The sequence below is a fragment of the Cajanus cajan genome, chromosome 11 (genome assembly GCF_000230855.2).
Source record: "Cajanus cajan strain Asha chromosome 11, NIPB_CcT2T_4, whole genome shotgun sequence".
Taxonomy (NCBI): Eukaryota; Viridiplantae; Streptophyta; class Magnoliopsida; order Fabales; family Fabaceae; genus Cajanus; species Cajanus cajan.
In genome coordinates this window covers 44,408,692-44,429,060 of record NC_138527.1, presented here as the reverse complement: position 1 = coordinate 44,429,060, position 20,369 = coordinate 44,408,692, and the positions used below count along the sequence as shown (strand labels likewise).

Genomic DNA, 20,369 nt, shown 5'->3' with positions numbered 1-20,369 from the left:
CATAAAATTTAATAAGACGAGATTCAATTAATGAATTGGATAAAAATGATTTAAAATTATGTTTTAAAATTAAAACAATTTAAAATTTTAAAAGTTGACTTAAATTGATAAAATATTAAAATAAATATTTTAAAAAATGAAAAACAATAATATATATATATATATATATATTATAATTTAACATTTAAATTATTAAAAAATTTAATTTTACTTGTATGTCACGTGTTAAATATTTATTATATATAACTAAAATTAAAAATAAATTATGTATATAAATAAATATTATTTTTAAATATATAAATTATATTTAAAATTTAAATAAATAGATACTTTAAATATATAAATTATATTTTATATTTATGATCAATAATTTATATTATAATAAAATATTACTTTTAATTTTAGTAATTTATTTAAAAAATATTAAAATTTAATATATAAATAATTATTATACATAAAATTAAATTAAATATAAAATAAAAAATTCTAAAAATCTTCTTTATGGAAAAAAAAAATCTTAAAAATTTTCTCACACAAAGTAATCATTGGAGTTTTATATACAGTAGTTGATTAATTAACTGTAAATTAAAAAACTAAAATCTTTTGGCAATTATACCACTTTAGTCTTTATAATATTTTGGATGTGATTTTTAAAAATTAATAATTGAAATTGTTATATAAATTTGTAAGGTACTATAAAACTAAGTATGAGAGTGAGTGGCAGCTGCTTTGCCCTAAGCAGAAGTGATGGAGCAGAGGTTAGCAAACAGTTGGCGAATGCCAATAAACGACATCAAATTCATCGAAACGGCACTCCTTTCCGACCTCCGCGTCGACGGCCGCCGCCCCTTCGACCACCGCAAGCTCACCATCAAATTGGCCAAAGAAGACGGCTCCGCTGAGGTGCATTTGGGCCACACCCACGTCATGGCCTTCGTCACGGCCCAACTCCTCCGGCCCTACAGAGACAGGCCCAACGAGGGCTCCCTCTCTATCTTCACCGAATTCTCTCCCATGGCCGACCCCTCCTTCGAGCCCGCCCGCCCCGCCGACGCCGCCGTCGAGCTCGGCCGCGTCATTGACCGCGGCCTCCGCGAGAGCCGCGCCATCGACACCGAGTCGCTCTGCGTCCTCTCCGGGAAGCTCGTCTGGTCCATTCGCGTCGACATTCACATTCTCGACAACGCCGGAAACCTCGTCGACGCCGCCAACATCGCCGCGTTGGCCTCGCTGTTGACTTTTCGGCGGCCGGAATGCTCGCTGTCGGGAGACGATGGTCAGGAAGTGGTGGTGCATCCTCCCGAACACCGCGACCCTATTCCTTTGATTATTCATCATCTTCCTATTGCCGTCACCTTCGGATTCTTCAGCAATGGAAATCTTCTCGTATGAATTTTCTTTTCTCTCTCTATATCTATCTGGTTTTGTTTTTAGGGTTTAGGGTTTAAGGACTCTATGGTTTAAGGATTTTAGGGTTTAAGGTTTAGGTGTGTGTAGGTGATAGATCCGACGCATCAGGAAGAGCGCGTGATGACGGGACGCATGACTGCGACGGTTAATTCAAACGGCGACGTTTGTGCGATTCAGAAGGCTGGTGGTGAGGGCGTGTCTCAGAGCGTTATCATGCATTGCTTGAAACTTGCTCATACTAAAGCTACTGATATTACAACCAAGATTAGGGATGCTGTGAGTTCTTTTTTCTAATTTTCATGTTTGCTACACTTGTTGGATTGACATATTGTGATTGTAGTGTATATGCTTTGTTAATTTATTAGGTTGAAATACATAACAATGAAAGGGCATTGCGGAAGATTAAGCGACATTCTTCGTCTGTTGCTGTGGATGTATGTGGTGCTGTTATTGGATTAGGGGAGCAAAATCAATTAGATGGTAGTCATTTGGAAAATTTGAAGCTGAAAGAAGAGGAAAATTTTATGGAATGTGAAGCCACACCCTCAGGACAAGTGCAAAGTAAGGAGCAAGTGTCAAAAGATTTCGTAGGTGGTCCCTCGAGTTGGTAAGATATCAGATAGTCCAAGAACTAATTGTTTTCTTTGCATTGGTTTGTAATTTGAAATTTATTCATAGTCTAGTTGTTTCTAGTCAATCCATTTACTCATATGTCAATGGCATAACAAATTGTTCCAGATTATTTATATAAATCTAAAATGAACTGTTATGAGAGTGTAGAAAGTAACAGAGTGATAGAAAGTAAACTGGAAACTTGGTGCAACAAAGCAACAGAGTGATGGAAGGTAAACTGGAATTAGTAATTAGTGGTACTGGGTAGTTTTGATGTTCTTCCATTTTGAGATTTGTCTATGTGAAGAAGAAAATAGCTCTACTTATTCTTTTAAAATTTAATATAAGTATATTTTATATCCTGCCACCATTGCTCCTTCACTTCCTCAGGGATCCCTACTCAGAGTGTGTCAATTCAGATCTTCTAAAAGCTTCTCTAGCTTCACGTGGTAATGGCTTCTCTTTTTATCTTCAATTGTGATATCTTCTGTTATGTGGCTTTTGATTGAACAGTGGCTTTTTGTCGATGTACGGATCATTTTCTATTGTTGATTTCATTATTACTTTTATTTAGACTTTTTCCTTTCAGATTCCATTATCTATTTCAAATGATAAGTTGGTGTCTGTATCACTTTATGCACATGTATGTGGTCTAGTGAGAAGATACAACTGCATAATCTCTACTCACTGGAACTGTTGTATAATATGCAGGACCGTCAGTTCCTAGTAAACAAAAGGATTCAAGACGTGAGACTAAGCCCAAGGAACCACCACAGGAAATTAAGACAGATTCTTCACCAATTGACAATGCTCTAACTGCTGGGCAGAATAATGAAGGTAAGACTCTGAAGGATGCCGTCAAGCCCAAACACAAGAGAAAAAAGAAAGTATCTTCCAATAGCGAAAATTAAATGAGCTGTTTGTTGACTTATTATCACTGACCTTGGAAGCTTGTGTTTGTATACCCGTTGCAACTGAGAAGTGTGAGTTTCAATGTTCCCATTTTGTGAGAAGCAACGATTTTTTGTTTTGGGGGACCTTCCCCATATGGTATTCCAAATAGGAAAACAAACATGCAGCAAGTTGTCTGAAGTCTGAACGTTCTTTCTGTTTTTTCTGTAATGTGATAGACAGGACATTGTAAACATTCGATGGACAATGGAGTCTCAATTTTTTTCTGTGGTAGAAACTCCTAATACCGAGATTCTATTATACTGTTGTAACTTTTTGATGGCACTTGAAAGTTCCATACCCGTTTCCCCTTTACTACACGGTTGATAAAAATCTAAAAAAAAAAGTTCAAATTTAAAGTATTAAATTAAATATTTATTTTATAATAAATTTATTAAAAGATATCAATATTTTAATATTTCAAAGGATGATTTGTAGGCGCAATCCTCTTTAATTAAACCTTTCCATTTTCATTTTATATAACGATAGAAAAACAGTAAGAAGTGACATGAAGGGCATCAAGAAACAACTGCTTGATATCAAGAAACAACTGCTTGATTTGTTGTGTCCATATGAAGGAACATGATTTGGATTAAAGTAGTAATAAGTGACATGAAGGACATCAAGAAACAACTGTTTGATTTGTTGTGTGCATATGAAGGAACATGATTTGGATTTTGGATTCAACCTACAGCATATCAGTTGGTTCCAGATCAGTTTGTTCTAGAGCAGCTTTTTTCCGTAACTTTTGAATTCTGTTAACAATCTGTAGGGGACAATTCCGTTCACGATAAATTTTAGGTCTAGATGATATAGAACTACAGAATTGATGTTTCAAATTAGGATAAAGTTGTGAAATTAATTACATAAAAGAGCCTAGAGAGACCGTGTATGTCTATAACTAATACTATTACATGAAACATATATCGATTATTCCAAGGAAGAAAAACAATATCCATAAGCCAGGTGGGTTAATCGGACTAATAAGTAAAGAAAGATTCATTCTTAACTCCGAACCTTGGTGACTTGTGAGACTATTATTTATCCCATTCCCACTGAAAGTTTACTGAAGCAATGTGAAGAAAGAGACATTGACATTGACATGTTTTAATCATGAATAGAGAGAGAGAGAGAGAGACTGCTCATTTCTATTAGTCTAGGGCTTTTTTATTTTTACCTCAAACATCCCCTGCTCTAACTTACAGATGAGATAAGCAGGCATGCATCTTTCTGCTGCTAACAAGTAACTGTTACTATTCTTTCTTCTATTGGCATATGTTTTACATTGTCTGTACACCAAGTGTTTCAGAATTACCCATGATAGAAATTTAATTGTCAAGCGTCAAGGTAGAAGAATTTTATATTTCTTAACGGTGTTATCCCGTAATTCAATGACTTTGACAAATTCATATAAATAAATAAAAATATTAAATAATTTAATAACACATTATTGAATGACAGTTTACATATTTTCTACTCCAATAATACATTAGTATTAAATTCATGAAAGGTTGTATGCTACAGTACTCCAATAATTTTCTAAGCATAAACTAGCTGGAGTGCCAATGATCCGGGACCACACCCATTCTGTCTTCTCTACCAATTGAATTTCTGCCAACTGTCATAAGAGATGATGTCAGAAACATAGCATAACTCTACCACAAATAACTTAGGCTTCTAATATTGCTGCTGTACACTGAAAAGCTTCATAAGTTTTAATGAACATTAATAATAGGTATTGATTTCTATTAAGTTGGCCTTAGTTCAAAACTAGGTATTAAGTACGAGATTAGTATGTTATATTTGGATCCACATCCATCCTAGTTTTTCTTGTACATAATGATTGATTATTACCTTCTATACAATGGACTGTATTAATTAAACTATGATTTTTCATCAGATAATTAGAAGTCTCATTGTATTCAAGTTCTTACCCTGCCATCTCTGAGTTCAAATATTACAGAAGCTTCAGAAAATGGAATTGGCCTTGTAGGTGCCACCTGTGTCATATCAGACTAGATCAATTCCATGCCACGTTTTTATTTTTCTTTTTCTTTTTGAACATGCAATTAAAATTAAGTAATTCTACCAATTATTTTGGACTATAACATTTACCTTTGAGTCACATTTAATGTTCAGGTCACCAATTTTTCCTTGGTACTTCTTCAAGTATGATGTTGAATCTTCATCAATACAATCTACTTTGTCCTTTTGGAATCCTCCGTGTCTAGGTGCTTCAACCAGATTATTTCCTACATAGGGAAAACCACAATCCTTCCACTTCCAGGCCTTTTTGTCCATGTATCTAAGGTATACTTTTCCATCTGAGCCTATCAAAAATAATTGATTGCCTTCAAAGCCTGGACCAGGTGAACCAACAAGTGTTACACCTCTGTTGGGTGTTCCATGTTCCACCCAGTTCCATCCATATAATGAGCTCCATTGATATTCAACAAGGCCACCTTCTCTTGAAAGCATGAAGAGGGAACCTGAGAGTGTTTTTAATGATGGCCTTATAACTGTTCCAGGAAACTGTGATAGAACCAAATGCTGAGAATGGTAATGTTCATGCCACAAATCAGTCACTTTGTTATACTGATATAGGCGACCATTTCTTCCAATGACAAACACTATATTTTTCCTGAACAGTTCCTGGTCTACTATACATGCCACCTTGGCATCTGGAGGGTTTCTGCAATCTTTCCATTTCAACTTCTTCATGGAAACCTGGAAAAATTTTGTATAGAATTTAAATCTCAAATTATGGCATAGATATCTTTTGTTGCTGTATTTGGTTTTGATGTCTGAAGAATTAATTCCCAACAAAATTATATCCTTGTATATGGTTAACAACTTTTTCAATTAATCATATACTGTCAGTATAAAAAGTTTTACATAGTTAACCAATCAGAAATTACAATTTATATGACTTTTAAGATGGTTATCGTAAAAGTTAACAAATTTATTATATATGTAAATTGTGATTAGATGATAGTATAAAGTTGTTTTACACTGTTAATATATCACTATTAAAGGTTACACAATTAAGTAACATTGCGTCAGGATCAATATTGTCATTTTGTTCTATTTTTTAGAGTTTACGTACCATTAACTTCATTAGTTTTCCATTTTTGCTCACAAAGAAGAGTGTATCTTCAGTTGCAACCTTTTCTTGGCCTGGTAATCCATCCCAAGGTTGACCTCCAATAACATTTCTTCCTTTCCTCACAGCAGTGCAATTCCTCCATGATAACTCCTTGCCACTTCTTTCTCTGAGGAGCAGATTCCCATGTGCATTAACCATGAATAAGCTTCCATTATAGTTACTCAATATACCTCTCATAGCTGTTGAGCTTTCATGCCTCAGCCATATCCATGCACTCTCAATGCAGATGTACTCAAAAACCAAACCATGATCTGTTATTAAGAAAAATGACTTCCCTTCATCCATCAATCTCAGGCGAAAGTTGCCACTAATCCAGTTATCTAGTGTATTGTACTCTTCTGAAGATTGTATCAGTCTACCACCTGAAGCTCCTACTGATAAATAATGATTCTGTGCTTGGTTTTGCTTTCTCCTACTACCTGATACTAAACTTATTACTGAATCTTCTGACTCATCTGTTATGCCTGTGAGACAATTGTTGGGGCCACGTTCTTCTGTGCAATATTCTGCATTCCATCCTTCACTCTCTGGCACATCCAATATTGACCAAACATATTTGGTTGATGCTTTCCTTCGGATGCTTTGTGGCTGAGATGGCCCTGAACTTTCACCACCTAGTCCTAGTGGATGTAACTCTGCAAGTCTGCCATCATCTAGTGGAAACAGTATCCTGCCACTGTATAATTGTAAGCCAGATATACCTCTTGCAGCTTTTGCATGGAGAGGATGCTGATGATTTTTCCATGCTCCTGGAAATTGATTATTTGGAACAAGGCCTGTTTTCATGTGACTGTCAGAAATCAATGTCTAGAACGTAGGATTTAGATTGTATAGACCATAGATATAATTTGCTCTTTTTAACACTTCTACCAAAATGACTTTCAACAGCATTTTTTAAGGAAACAAAAGTAAAAAATATATATTTATTATACTAAGAATACAAATTTATAAATAATTAAATATTGAATAGAATATATTAAGTAATCTTTAACCAATGTAGGCACTCATCGGCAATATGCTATTGCTAAAACTTGTCATTCCTATCACTTGAAAATAATAAAATATCGAGAAATGGTGTTAAATGAATTTAAAAAATGAAGAATCTAATGAGCAATAAACCGTGTTGAAATTATCTGATATATGTAGCTTCTGTGAATTGGTGCTAGCCTTGACAGCTGTTAAATAGCTATTGATGTTACTCCCTCTATTTCAAAACTTTGGATCTTTTAGCTTTTTAATATTGTTCCAAAACTTTGGGTGTTTTAAGATTTCAATGTCTTTATATAATTTTTCTCAATTATACTCTTATATGTTGTTGAGTAATTAAGATTAGTTTAAATGGAACATTAATATTACTTTTGCGTGGAATGAGATTAATAAACGAGAAATAATCTAAATGTATTCTCCCTTCATTTTAAAACTTTGGGACTTTTATGCACACAGATTAATACTCCCTCCGGTGCAAGAAATCAATCATGGAAAGTAAAATATTTTTGCACTACTAGATGAGATGACTGACCTAATTGTTTTGGAATTCGATATTCAAAGACAGAGCCATATGATGTAGTGAAGAATAAGGAAATGGATGATGTTTCACTTGATTCATCTTGAAGAGCTGGTGTAATGGATGTTAAATTTTGATCTTGGAGACTTCCATGGACTACCCATTTCCACTTCCTTTGATGCAACCTTCTCTCTACCAAAGTGCCTTCCTGTATGATCACCCATTTTTTAAAAAGGGTGTCCTCTTAGACAAGAATAATTTCTTTAAACAACTTCATCGTAAAGTAAATCTAACCACGTCTGAGCCAAGCTAAGCATGTTAAAGTAATTCACAAAACCTATTGAATTTTTAAAAAAAGTTTCACATTCTTGTACCCGACAGACCTTTGTTAAAAGGAACAGAGATTCAGAATGGTCACCACTCAATCCAGGTACACTGCACCCTTTAGATGGCATCAAAGGTGCAGCTTGTGCTTTTCTTTCTTGCCATATGTGCCTCTTCCATGATGGTTTTGACTTTCTGTCATATTCATAAAGATCTCCAGCAGAACTACAGCACCACACCATTTGTTAAGTTTGTCAAACTCAAAAGATGAATAGTGCTTTTGATGTTCACTAGGTGGCAGTTTTTGACATTAAAAGAGAATAATATATTATAATTTTGCTTTCAAATCCTGTAATTTATTTAGTACTTTTATCAAATATGAAATTGCAACAAAACATGCCTAAAGCAATACAAGCACACACAAATCACCCACCTTATTGTATATACCACTTCTCTTGTTGAAGCAGCATCAGCTATTGCTGTTAAATTTGCTCCAGCTGGTTGGCCATGATTTATCCATCTGTTCTATATTTATGTCAAGATTGAGATGAAATTAGTAACACCTTGGAATCCATTTGTTAAAGGTTAGAGAACTTAGGATTCAACTTCCTATCTACAAATAATTTCTCCAAAACTAGAGTTTTACCTTGGGGGCTCAACCCAAGCAAGTTCTACTAGTGTTCCCTTCTTTGTACAGAAATAGACTCTTCTGTCCAACATGCAATAACACGAGACATCAAGTGACTAGATTTAGCACTGGCAATGCTAATGGCATATATGTTTGATCTCAGGAATTAAATTTGTACTTACCCCCCATCGTGTGAAGCAACTCCAGACTTCATCATCAAAAGATTTTTGTCCTCATCAGTAGGTGTCAATTCAACCCAAACTGGTTGTGAGCTTTCACCATATTGCACTTGTATCTGTAGCACAAAAAATATAATTAGCCGATCCAAAGTATAAGGGTTATTTATGCAGCTCCAATTCCAACTTCCACAACTTACAGAGGATCACTTCTTTCATCCGAGTTTATTACATATTAATACCGGTTCAAGTGTTGAATCTTAACATAATAGTGTCACTGTATCAGTGTCCAAATTACATGACTGATGCATAACGTTGGTAGATTAAATTGCATGGTAGTGCATGCTTGTGTAACATATATCTGAAAAATAAAGTTAACATGCACAATGCATAGTTTGCGGGACTTGACATCTACATGTAGTCGATAATAACCTGATAGCGAATAATTCAAATAAGCTCAACAACAATTAATAATTGATACAACAAGTTTTGATACTATTTTAAAAAGTGAATTATGGATATCACTCAATTTTATAAAACCAGCTTATAAGGTGAAAGCATTGTTTCATATACATTTTTTAAGTCTTATAACTAATCGATATGGGATCTCCGATAACATTTAAGGTTTCATTGCTCATGAAGATAAGGAAAGAAATCAGGTACTGCAGTTCATGTGAGCACTTAACATATGATGCATGGCGTATTATATCTTCTAACCTGATACAGATTTCCTGATTCTGATAGAGCAAGAATCGTTTGATTGATGACAAAAACAGATATGGCATGTCCTGCTGATACGGGTAAGTCATGAGGAACATTCACCCATTCCATTCCATTCCAAAACCTCTCATAGATAGAACCACTTTGACCAGTGATCCACACAGATGTCTCAGATATTTTAATCAATGAAATTCTCTTCCTCTGGGGCAGAACCACATCCTCTGCTTCCATGTTACTATCCTTATTATTTTCAACACTTTTCTTTTGTTCATCAAGTTTATGCTCAAGCTCCAACACTTGTTCTGTAGTCTCCTTCTCTGTCTGAAGTATTGAACCCACTTTTCTACAATCACCATTCACACAAGAGAGAAGATCATAGGGCAGTTTTGCTTCAACCCATGTTTGAGTTTGTTGACTGAACACCCAAAACTTTTCAGTTTTCTGCTGAAATCGTTGATTGGTTTGTTGAAAAATTTGATATGGGCACCATGAAGCACAAACCACAACTATGAAGCAGCTGAGAGACGAGAGTCCCCAGATGGCATATATCAAATGGAACATTGACATGGTGATGTTGTCATTGGAAGCAAGAGAAATAGCAAAGAATTGAAAATGAAGATTTGTTGTTTGGTCTAAGGACAAGTTTGGTTCTCTTTTACCATATCAAGTACCCCAAATGGAACATGGCTTCAAAAGCTTCGAATTATGGATAGTTCATGGAAAAGTGCTGCTTTAATGGTCCCCAAGATCAAGAGAATTTATTATTTGGGATGTGAATTCCCTCGAGAGAAAGGGAAGGTTAGTTACTTGTTGGACCATGTGGAAGGTGGTAGCAGCGGCTACTGATTCTTAGAATTTAACTACCTCTACGTACATAGTACATGCTTCTGTGTTCCTCAACTTTCGAGGTAATTATTGATATCAAATTACAAGTGTCTTTCATTACTTGGCCCCTTTTTAAATTTCCTTTTTCTTTTCTTTCACATCGATGTCCTAAAATTTCATCTTAGAAGTTGAGGGGTAAATAAAGTTTTCCTATTTAAATTTGAACTTATTTTTTTTAGATTTTAATCGACTAAAACACTAAAATGATCTAAGGGAACTTTCTTTAACCAATATATACGAAATATTAAGAAAGAAAGAGCAAAGGAATATTATTTTACTTTATGCCATGATTTATCTTCGTTTACGTGCATGACTGTGAATGAAGAATACTAGTCTGTATATATGTTAAGATTCTTGATTGGAAGCAAAAGTTTGTATGATGCTGCAGCAACTTTATGAATACTGTGATTGGTGGTTGCACTTCCATTAAGATGCCCTACCCTATAACTATAATTGGTATTGTATTCTACCTTTTGATTCCATTGATATAAAGTCATCAAAATATCAAATCAAACGGGGTTTTGTTTTCTAAAAGCGACTGAAAAATGCAGCAACCACCCAATTTTCTTTTGAAGCAACTCGCGGGAGAAAATGACATGAACCATTCACAAATCACAAGTGACTCGTCTTTATCAGTAACACAAATTACCTCTGCTCAAACAAAATGTTATTAATTCTATTTCATAATTTTTTATTGCCATTACTAAAAGATAGAAAATTTTATATAGTTTCTTTACACCAAAATTTTCTTTAGTTAGAAAATATTTAATGTTTTATTAATTGAATTTTTTTAAATCCATAATATGTTTTTAACTAGAAATAAATATAAGTTGAGTGATTTTTCAAATTTAATATATATATATATATAAACATTAAAAAAAATATTACATGATTTAGAGATTATTTAAATCATATTCTAAAAAAAAAGTAATTAATATATAAGTATCCAAAATTTACTTTCTTCTCTACATGTCACGTGTATCATAAAAGAAGAATTAGTCGACAACTAATAAATAAGAGTTAATCACCTATATATAGTCAGTGTAAATTTTTTTTAAACTGACGGTTAATCAGAACTGTTAATAGTGTCTTTTCATCTGTTCATTTAATTAAATTAAAATAAAAAAGCACTATTAACGACTTTGATTGACTGTCAATATAAAAAACTTTACACTAACAGTATTAACTCAATAAATAATCTTTAAGGGTGACCGACTTTTTTATTTATAAAAATTAATTATTAGTAAAATTAGTAAATATTCACACTGATAACCTAAAAAATAATTGAAGTATAAAAAAAATGATTCCATATATATAAATATATAACTCATTAAAAGATTAATGAATTTAATTTCTATATAGACTATCGGTATCAATATTTTATTTATTAACTGATTAAGAATAATTTTAAATGGTGACTTTTAAAATAATTATCACAAAATTAATAATATTTTATTATATTATAATTCATAATTGAATGGTAGTGAAAAGAAAAAGATTGTCAGTATATTTAAATTAAATTTAAAGATTATTTTCATTCTTTATTAATAAAATTGTAAATCATACATATTTTAATTTAAGGTAAGAATTTAATTAGAATACGTCATTAGTGTAATATTTCACACTACCAATTAATTATGAATTGTTATATGTTTTAAAAAAAAAAGTAGTCATTTTTTTGTAATCAATATATTTTGAAAAAGGTTGAAAATATAAAAGTAAGTAAACATATACAATAAATAAAAAATACATGGAGAAATAAATTGAAACAAATTTACAGTTTAAATAAATTTTCCTGTGACAATCTTAATTAAAAAAAATACTACGTTTATAAATATAAATGTTATAATTAAAAATTATAATTTATATTATGCATTCTACATACACAAATACCAATAGTAATTGTGAATAATATGTAACCAATATGAGATTTTTCAATAATAAAACAAAAAGACATGGGCCTACAACATCATATTGATGGGCCTGTGTATTAAAAAAAGGAAAAAGTAAAGGTGGTAGTTGTTCAACAATGAACAGAGGTAAGTAAGTTTGATTGATCTAAAAATAGAAGAGCATGTTGTGGTATGGGGACTTATACAACACGACAAGACTGACTTAGATTCCACTGTGAAAAGAATGCCACACTTTGATTCCACCAATACACATTGCATCAGAATCTCTAACGTGTGGACACCATTTTTCTGTTTCTTTTTCTTTCATCTTTTTCAAAATGCCTCATTCTCTCTTTCAGATTCATTGATTCAACTCTCTTCTTTTTCTTTTATGTTTTCAGGATTTCGTTTCATCTTTTATGTTGCTACTTTTTAATTCAGATATTATAATAGTTATATATGTATGTTTACAAAATTCAAAATAAGTATATTGATATTCAATGAAAAATAATATTTTTTAAAAAGGATCTGAAAAATCATATTACGATTTTTTAAACTTAAACAAACGAGTTTTTTTTGTTTTCTTTAATTTTGAGATTTTATAAAATGAGATAAATTTTTAATTTTTTTAGACTTAAATATATTTTTTATTTTTATATAATATATAATTTTTATTTTAATCATTGTCAAAATATTTCATTAGTTTTAATTCCTAAAAAATATATAAACCATTATTTTTTTTGTCTTTATTGTTTAATGACATTAATTAACTACTTGTGTTATGCGCTGTGTTGTGGTGTCTTAACATGTGATAGTTCTAAAAAAAATCATAATTTAAAAAGATAAAAATATTGTAATATAGATCATGGAGAAAAGGAAGAACAAGATAACAAACATCGTGACAATAACTTTTAAGTTAATTTTGATCTTTCAAAGTCTTTATGTCTGATCTCTTTCGATAATCTTTAATGATGGAAAGTTAGAAAACAAAAATGATGCATATGACTTAGAGATTATAATCCTTTTATTGTAGTCAAGTTTTCTTCATGAGTAATCATGTCATTATAACTTTATAATCATCCAAGAAAAATTACAACTATTATTTATTTCGTATTTCTATTTTACCCATCAAAATAATAGAAATAAGAATTTTGGTATCTACACATTATACAGGGATCACACCAGATGAGATTATACAAATCTCAATAAATTTATTCTTGTATCACTTTAATAAAGACATAATCTTATAGATAACATATAATACATGACTTAATATTATATATACAGTCACATGTTAAAAATTATCAGAAAAACATAGGAAAGTTTTGCAAGCACTAAAATAAAATTTTGTTCATTTTATACAATAAAAACATATTTAAGATTTATTTTTACTAATTCTTAAATTATAATTATATTTTTATTAACTTTACTAGTTTATTTCCGTTAAATAGCTAACATATGAAGCAGAATATGATTCCTTCATTTAAAAATGAATCTAAACTGTTACATTTTCCATTTAAAAAAAATTAAATCATCATATTTTTGTAAAAAAAAAAAAAAAAAGTGAAGCTTTTATTTAAATGTGATACATAGCATATATTAATTAGCATTTGGAAATGAAGTAGCCAATCAGCTTTTGCAGCAACAGCTTCTCCGAGTTGAACACCCCAATAATTGTTTTACTCTTAATTGGGCCCGACTTTACCCAAACCCAGGTGGCAAGAGAAAATTTTAGCACCAGAGGTAGATGTATCAATCCAATTTAGATGATTACCCATCATGCTTAGGGTGTGTTTGAGAACCTTGAAGAAAAAAAAAATTACACTCATAACTTTTTTTTTTTTTTTTTTTTTATCGAAACATATATTTTAAACTAGAATTCACACATACACTTAAGCTTCCACATAATAAAGTTTCAATTTCAAAGTTCCGTCAACGGTATGTACACGCATTCACCTTTTAGTTTTTCAGTTCTTCACCATCTAATTACAGCTGCGCACTTGCTATATTTTTATTAAACATGTACATGTACATGTGAAAACCAAAGAGATCGAACCCATTTGGTTTGGAGCCGATGCAGTTGAATAAGATGTGCAAGTTGTTGTAGACTTCTTAATATGAGTTTGATTACAATAAATAAAAAAATAAATTATATGCATGAGTGAAAAGATGTGACAGTAAACATAATGTGCCCTTGGCATTAACTCGCTGCAAAGTAAGCTGTAACTGTAACTGAAGTCAAGGGCAAAACCTAGGATTTTTCCTTTGGGGATGTGTAGTCTGTGTTAACCGTGCAATAACAAGGAAATTTAAGTACAGTAGAATTGGAGAAACGCCCAGATGTATTTAGCATGAACTCTCAAAAGTCCACTATTGTGGGGATTATACAAACTATCTAAAAAATTGGCATTCTAATATCCTCAAAATACAACAACTCGACCTTAATGAGAGGTCCACTCTCCCAAACTCAATTGGACACATAATCTACTCTAAGTTACAACAGGTCAAAGAATGAATTAACATGGGAAACAGTTATCAAAAATTGACCATGAAGCCTCTGTGCACCCAGTCAACACTTTAACCTGAGGCTAACTACTGAAGAAGTTAGGTCCAGCCCGAGAAAGAAGCTCCTTGCCAGCATCCTTACCCATTTCAATCATGTCTTCAACAGCATAAGGACCAACCCTGGATGTTTCTAGCACTACACAAAGAAATTGCAGGAGAGCTTAGAGAAAAGTTACTTGTGAAGGATTAGAAAGTAGACAAAGTCAAATACATAAATCTATGACAAGATGCTCATACCGCGGGTTCCATCAGGGGAGGCAACTAGTCCTCTGAACAAACAATTGCCATCCTCATTTCTGCAAGCATACCCTGCAATAGGAGTGCGGCAAGACCCATCCAAAGTCTGAAGAAAGGCCCTTTCACAGACAACTGCCAGTCTTGTTTCATCATGATTCAGTGAAGCAATGTATTCTGCCTGCAGAAACCATTCAACCAAAAAGTCAAAAATATTGAGAATCATAAACGAGTAAAGAATGTAAGGTGCAATGTAAAATTGTAATATTATTCAGTTAAGTTGGAATGCTTCAGATTCCTAATATAGACCAATATTTTTTTCCTGATTTGAGTTGGAATTTGTTGCAGTTAGGTATTTAATGGTGCATACAAACATTACTTCCCGGCACCTAAAAATAACAGCAAGTCTGCCAAAAATTCTGCACTATATTTAATCACTTACCATTTTATCATCATTACTTCTACAGGCTATTCCAATAGCACCTTGGGCAACAGCTGGAAGCATATCGTCAATTGATAGGATTGAAGTCACATTTTCTGTCATATTTAAGCGTTTGAGTCCAGCTAATGCTAATAGTGTAGCTTGGACAACCCCCTCACTGAGTTTTCTTAACCTTGTTTGGACATTGCCACGGAAATTTTCCTGCACCTGAGAAATAAAAATCCAGAACAATTTATCAGTGGTCCAAAAAATAAAAAAACCACAAATGAAGTAGCACAAGAACAATTAAAAACCTTTGATGGAAAAGGAAAATGCTTCAAGAAAGACAACATTCATGGAGTGAAGAAAAAATGACCATTTGAAACAGCAAGAGAAAAACGACTATAGCTTTCTAAGAAGGCTAAATGTTAAAGACACAGACAATGCTCGTAACCCGAGTATGGCTCACAAGGATAACATATTGTCTATTACTTCATAGTCCCAACCAAAATTGTTAGTCCATGTGTTAACATGGGCATACTAATGAGTAATGACAATCTACTAAATTCAATCATCCACAAATGATTACAACATTACTTTAAATTATTTGATCACAATTCGTACATGACAACAGCTATAAAATATTATGATTTGAAGTGTTACAAGTTCCCATTACATACTTTCATAAGCATTTAAAAATCTGATGTATGTATTAGGTTTCAGCAACAGCAAGTGCAACACTACTGTGACCATTTGTCAATTTGCTCTTCTATTTTACCTTGAGAATAGAGATTGAAACTTCCAATGACTTCTCATTAACTATAATTTTCTATTTTTATGTTATATTGACAATGTATGTAATGATAACTTTGATAACATCCTGCAGGCAAAAAAGGAAATTTGAAATTTTATACAAGAGATGTCCATTTAAGTCATCTGCTAGAGCAACTAATTTGGTAAAAACAAGTGTAGGAAACAATAATTTGCGATTTCAGGCTGTTAGGTCATAATGAGTTAAAAGGATTGCTAACTTACATTTAAAGATGGATATCTGTGGAGTATCTGTGACTTCCGTCTTAGTGATGCAGTACCAATAACACTTCCGAGGGGAAGATCAGCTAAAGAAGTTGCACTCAAGGATATAAATGCATCTCTGACATCCTCTCGAGGAAGGTTACATGGAAGAATTGTTTTATCAGGTAAGTAAGTAGGAACGTCCTTCATTGAATGGACAGCAATGTCAATTTCACTATTTAAGAGAGCCTCGTCTATTTCTTTGGTGAACAAGCCCTTCCCACCTATGTCTGCAAGTGGTTGTGTGAGGATTTTGTCACCTGTTGTTTTTATTATCACAATCTGTATAGCCCCCTCTTCGGCTAGATCTGGGTGTGATGCCATGAGTTTGTCTCTGGTCTCATACGCTTGTGCTAGAGCTAGTGGACTGCTCTACACATGAAAAACATAAAAATAACCCAATTTGGATAGAAGGGATCTGAGAATCTTTGCTAATCCAAAAATGGAAGCATGTATAACCACCATCCAGCTAGTTAAAATTGAGTAACAAATAATGATAAAATTTCATAGCAGAAGTGAAGACAAATTGCCATTTTTTCCCTTTCTTTCCACAAATACTTATTTCTAGCCTAGAAATTACTAAAGTTCAAAATTTAGTAACATATAAACAAATTTTCATAACAGAAGAATGAACATTTTACTTTCTTTTCCCCCGAAATAATTACTACTTCTAGGCTCAACATCTTTCGAGTCTAAATGGGTATGAAGTCAACTCAAGTCTAACTCACCAAAATAACTACTAACATTCCATCAATTAGCTCATCAATACATTTCTGGATGGCATTGCACACTTGTTTTCACCAATGGTAATAACAGCAACAAAATCATGAAATAGATAAATAATTTTAAAACAAGATAATAAAAAAGTGGCATCACAAATATTAAGACATTTACATAACAAGCCTTCAAAAGTATGACCAAGAGGGTGAAAGCCTATACCCCCAAAACCCTCTTTTGAAAAAGAAAAAAAAAAGGTGCATTTAGGGTTTATAAGTAGGGAAAATGGGGGAAAAGAATACCTTCCTCTGGTGCCAATTCTGATGAGAGCAACCTTAGTTTGTTGCTCAACGGCAATGGAAGCCTTGATCCGATGAAGCCTGGTGTGACATTTCGGAGATGACAACGTTAACTGAGAAGGAGGAAGGGTAACCCAGGCGCTATGGAGCGTGGAAGAAAGAGTATTCATATCAAGGAGATGAGAGAAGAGAATTGGTGAGTTGAGTTGAGTTGAGTTGAGGATAGATAGAATGTGATATCATATCATATCATCATATGTTAAAGATAAAGTTCATGCCGATTATTAATTTTCTTTTTCTTTTCGGAAATTACACGCTTTCATATTTTAATTCACCTATGCTGCTATTGCTCGCTCATTCGCTGTACTCGTCATCATTCAAATAATGTTTTTTTCACATTCATCAAGTGTTCATAAAGTAAACTAATACAAAATATAAATGTACTTGGAAGATTAAATTTTAGAAAATGGAAAATTATTTCAGAAAAAAAAAAAAAAAAAAAACTGAGTCTTAACCCACTGACTATTTCATCTCCGATTGTATTTTAAGAAATTCTATTTTTAAGATTAATGTAACTAAATGAACTTAGGATTTAATTCTTTTTTTAAACTATAGAATCCGTGGAAGTATCCTTCAGTTTCATCAAAATTAAGTCTCCTTCAAGACTTTGATGGTAATAAAGTTACCCACTCTACATTATTTTTCTTTACCAAAAAAAAAGGTATCTTATAAAATGAGAAATTAAAGATAATAGTGATTTTAAAACGTGTATCAGAAAAAAATTATTTTCAAAACTTATTCAAAAAGTAACATGATTATCTAACATTGGAATAATTTTTTTTAAAACCGAAATAATATGCTTTTAAAATCAAAACTCATTCTCATCTTTTTAAACCCGGAATATTATGTTTTTAAAAATCAAAAAATTTTGTAAAAATATAATTAATTTTTAAAAATCTATATAAAAATAATATTAAATCATGTAATTACGATTATTCTCTAAATGTTGTCTCATTATTATTCTCTTCACAATCTTTCACACAAATAAATGAATATTTAATTTTTCTTAGTAACTTTTAATTTAATGCACAAACATTTCAATAATATAATATAATTGAAAGTTTTTAAAAGGAAAACATACCTCATCATCCAACAATCGGCTCTCACCTCCAAAAATTGATCGATTCGAAGATGCAAACAAAGCAAAATTAGTTATAGGAGGGACAATGGGACATTGAGTATTGTAGCTTTAATTAATCACACTAATTAAAATTAATTAATTTTAAAATATTTCATCATTAAAATTAATTAAAACTATAATAGTCAAATTTTATGTTCTATTAAAATTGATATTAATTGTGTTTAATATTAGTAATTAATAAAATAATTATTTTGAATTTAAATTTAATTTTAAAATAATTTTATAAATTAATTAATCTTTTTAAATATCTCACGAATTTGATTTTCTAGTATTTTATATCTTTTTATGCGAATTTGTATTAAAAATAACTTAAATAGTCAGTAATCCCATTAAAAATATTTAAAGAGGTTGATAATTAACTTTAACGTTCCATGAGGTTATACCCATACCTTATCCCAATCTACACTTTTTGTAACAAAAAAATGTTAATACATATTTAAATTTAACCTTTTAAAAACACATTTTCTAAACTAATTTTAAAAACAGTAATTATATAATAAAATTGTATTATATTATACTAACAGTGAAAGATGCACCACGCACCTCCACTAAAAAAAAGGAAATATAAGTCACCACGAGTTACAATTTTATTTTGTTTTTTGTTTTTTAACAAAGCCAAACAATCAATTTATGGAGCTTTCTACATTGAGGCATAATAATCCCAAATTTCGAAAGGTTTAGCAAATGTTTGTCACCAATTGGTTATTCAAGTTTGGAGAAAATATACGAGTTTCCTTTCTTGGCTATCCAATTGATAATTGTGAGGAGACGAATAACTTCACTTTTGTAGACATTAAATAGGTATATTTTGTGGGATACTAAAGTTTTTACAAATTAACCAGTATCATCTCTTAAGCACATACTAACACTGAAATACATGATTTTTGTTTCTTAATGATCCAGCTGATTGTTGTAAAAAAGTCAACAGTCTTACTTTCATAGATACTAGGCAAGTATATTTTGTGGTACACCAACGTTTTCACAAACTGATCACTAGTATCTCTCAAGTACATACTAACATTAAAATAGACAAGTATGTTCTGTGACGATCTACCAATGCCTTCATAAGTTGACCACTAACATTCATAAAACACATATTAACACTTAAATAAATAGGTTTCATTTCTAAATGATCTAGTTGTTGGTTATGAGTAGATCGATAGTTTCATCTCTGCAAATACTAAATAAGTACATTTTACGATCCACCAAAATTTTCACAAATTATATACCAATATCTTTAAATACATATCAATAATAAAATTGTTGTGATTAGAGAAGAAAGTTGTGTTTATATTACACTAATGAGAAAGGAACCATTTTATTTGATATGTGTAACTAATTTAGATGAAAATTTTTTAATTTCAATTAATTTTTATTTTTATTTTAAATGTCATTTTTTTTAATTATTGTAAAACATCCAATAATTATCATTTCATTTTTATTATTTATTTTATTCATAATTAAGAAACAAAGTAAAAATTAAAAACTCACTTAAAAAAATTTACAATAAAATAAAAAAATTTAAAATAAAAAAAAATGTAAATAGAGAAGGAACGTTGTGCCCTAGATAAACCCCGGAAGGATTTAACC

The 20,369-nt window shown here is 31.7% G+C and overlaps 3 protein-coding genes across 6 annotated transcripts; 1 reads left to right on the top strand and 2 right to left on the bottom strand.

The window, feature by feature from the left end:
* The first annotated feature begins 705 nt into the window (after window positions 1-705).
* LOC109810869 (exosome complex component RRP45A) lies at window positions 706-3,234 on the top strand. Of its 3 annotated transcripts, XM_020374452.3 has the most exons (5): window positions 713-1,386; window positions 1,498-1,686; window positions 1,776-2,017; window positions 2,413-2,471; window positions 2,734-3,234. In XM_020374452.3, exons 1-5 carry the CDS (start codon window positions 748-750, stop codon window positions 2,931-2,933), a joined length of 1,329 nt encoding a protein of 442 aa, XP_020230041.2. In that variant the 5' UTR covers window positions 713-747; the 3' UTR covers window positions 2,934-3,234. The 3 variants fall into 3 exon arrangements, 2 of the variants coding, with proteins under 2 accessions (XP_020230042.2, XP_020230041.2); XM_020374453.3 differs by lacking the exon at window positions 2,413-2,471 and having other exon boundaries at window positions 712-1,386; window positions 2,734-2,887; XR_003805240.2 differs by lacking the exons at window positions 2,413-2,471; window positions 2,734-3,234 and having other exon boundaries at window positions 706-1,386; window positions 1,488-1,686; window positions 1,776-1,917.
* Window positions 3,235-4,384: 1,150 nt separating this feature from the next.
* Window positions 4,385-10,375, bottom strand: LOC109810841 (uncharacterized). 2 transcript variants are annotated; one of them, XM_020374413.3, is made up of 10 exons: window positions 9,489-10,375; window positions 8,778-8,890; window positions 8,614-8,676; window positions 8,401-8,487; window positions 8,027-8,192; window positions 7,659-7,851; window positions 6,080-6,915; window positions 5,089-5,700; window positions 4,908-4,973; window positions 4,385-4,591 (listed from the first exon to the last, which is right to left on the bottom strand). In XM_020374413.3, the coding sequence occupies exons 1-10, from the start codon at window positions 10,056-10,058 to the stop codon at window positions 4,475-4,477; spliced, it is 2,823 nt and encodes a 940-aa protein (XP_020230002.1). In that variant the 5' UTR covers window positions 10,059-10,375; the 3' UTR covers window positions 4,385-4,474. The 2 variants fall into 2 exon arrangements, with proteins under 2 accessions (XP_020230002.1, XP_020230003.1); XM_020374414.3 differs by having other exon boundaries at window positions 8,614-8,673.
* A 4,217-nt stretch (window positions 10,376-14,592) lies between these two features.
* LOC109810978 (porphobilinogen deaminase, chloroplastic) lies at window positions 14,593-17,861 on the bottom strand. The gene is made up of 5 exons (XM_020374598.3): window positions 17,582-17,861; window positions 16,524-16,929; window positions 15,510-15,716; window positions 15,071-15,248; window positions 14,593-14,969 (listed from the first exon to the last, which is right to left on the bottom strand). The coding sequence occupies exons 1-5, from the start codon at window positions 17,746-17,748 to the stop codon at window positions 14,857-14,859; spliced, it is 1,071 nt and encodes a 356-aa protein (XP_020230187.2). The 5' UTR covers window positions 17,749-17,861; the 3' UTR covers window positions 14,593-14,856.
* Between the last annotated feature and the right edge of the window lie 2,508 nt (window positions 17,862-20,369).

Coding starts and splice junctions, on each gene's coding strand:
- LOC109810869 (XM_020374452.3), top strand. CDS start 748: ATGGAGCAGAGGTTAGCAAACAGTTGGCGAATGCCAATAAACGACATC. Junction 1,387..1,497: donor TCAGCAATGGAAATCTTCTC/GTATGAATTTTC, acceptor AGGTGTGTGTAG/GTGATAGATCCGACGCATCA. Junction 2,018..2,412: donor GTAGGTGGTCCCTCGAGTTG/GTAAGATATCAG, acceptor TCACTTCCTCAG/GGATCCCTACTCAGAGTGTG.
- LOC109810841 (XM_020374413.3), bottom strand. CDS start 10,058: ATGTCAATGTTCCATTTGATATATGCCATCTGGGGACTCTCGTCTCTC. Junction 6,916..7,658: donor TCGAATTCCAAAACAATTAG/GTCAGTCATCTC, acceptor ACATGAAAACAG/GCCTTGTTCCAAATAATCAA. Junction 4,974..5,088: donor ACATTAAATGTGACTCAAAG/GTAAATGTTATA, acceptor GATATGACACAG/GTGGCACCTACAAGGCCAAT.
- LOC109810978 (XM_020374598.3), bottom strand. CDS start 17,748: ATGAATACTCTTTCTTCCACGCTCCATAGCGCCTGGGTTACCCTTCCT. Junction 16,930..17,581: donor AGAATTGGCACCAGAGGAAG/GTATTCTTTTCC, acceptor TGTGTAGAGCAG/TCCACTAGCTCTAGCACAAG. Junction 15,249..15,509: donor GAAGTAATGATGATAAAATG/GTAAGTGATTAA, acceptor TGGTTTCTGCAG/GCAGAATACATTGCTTCACT.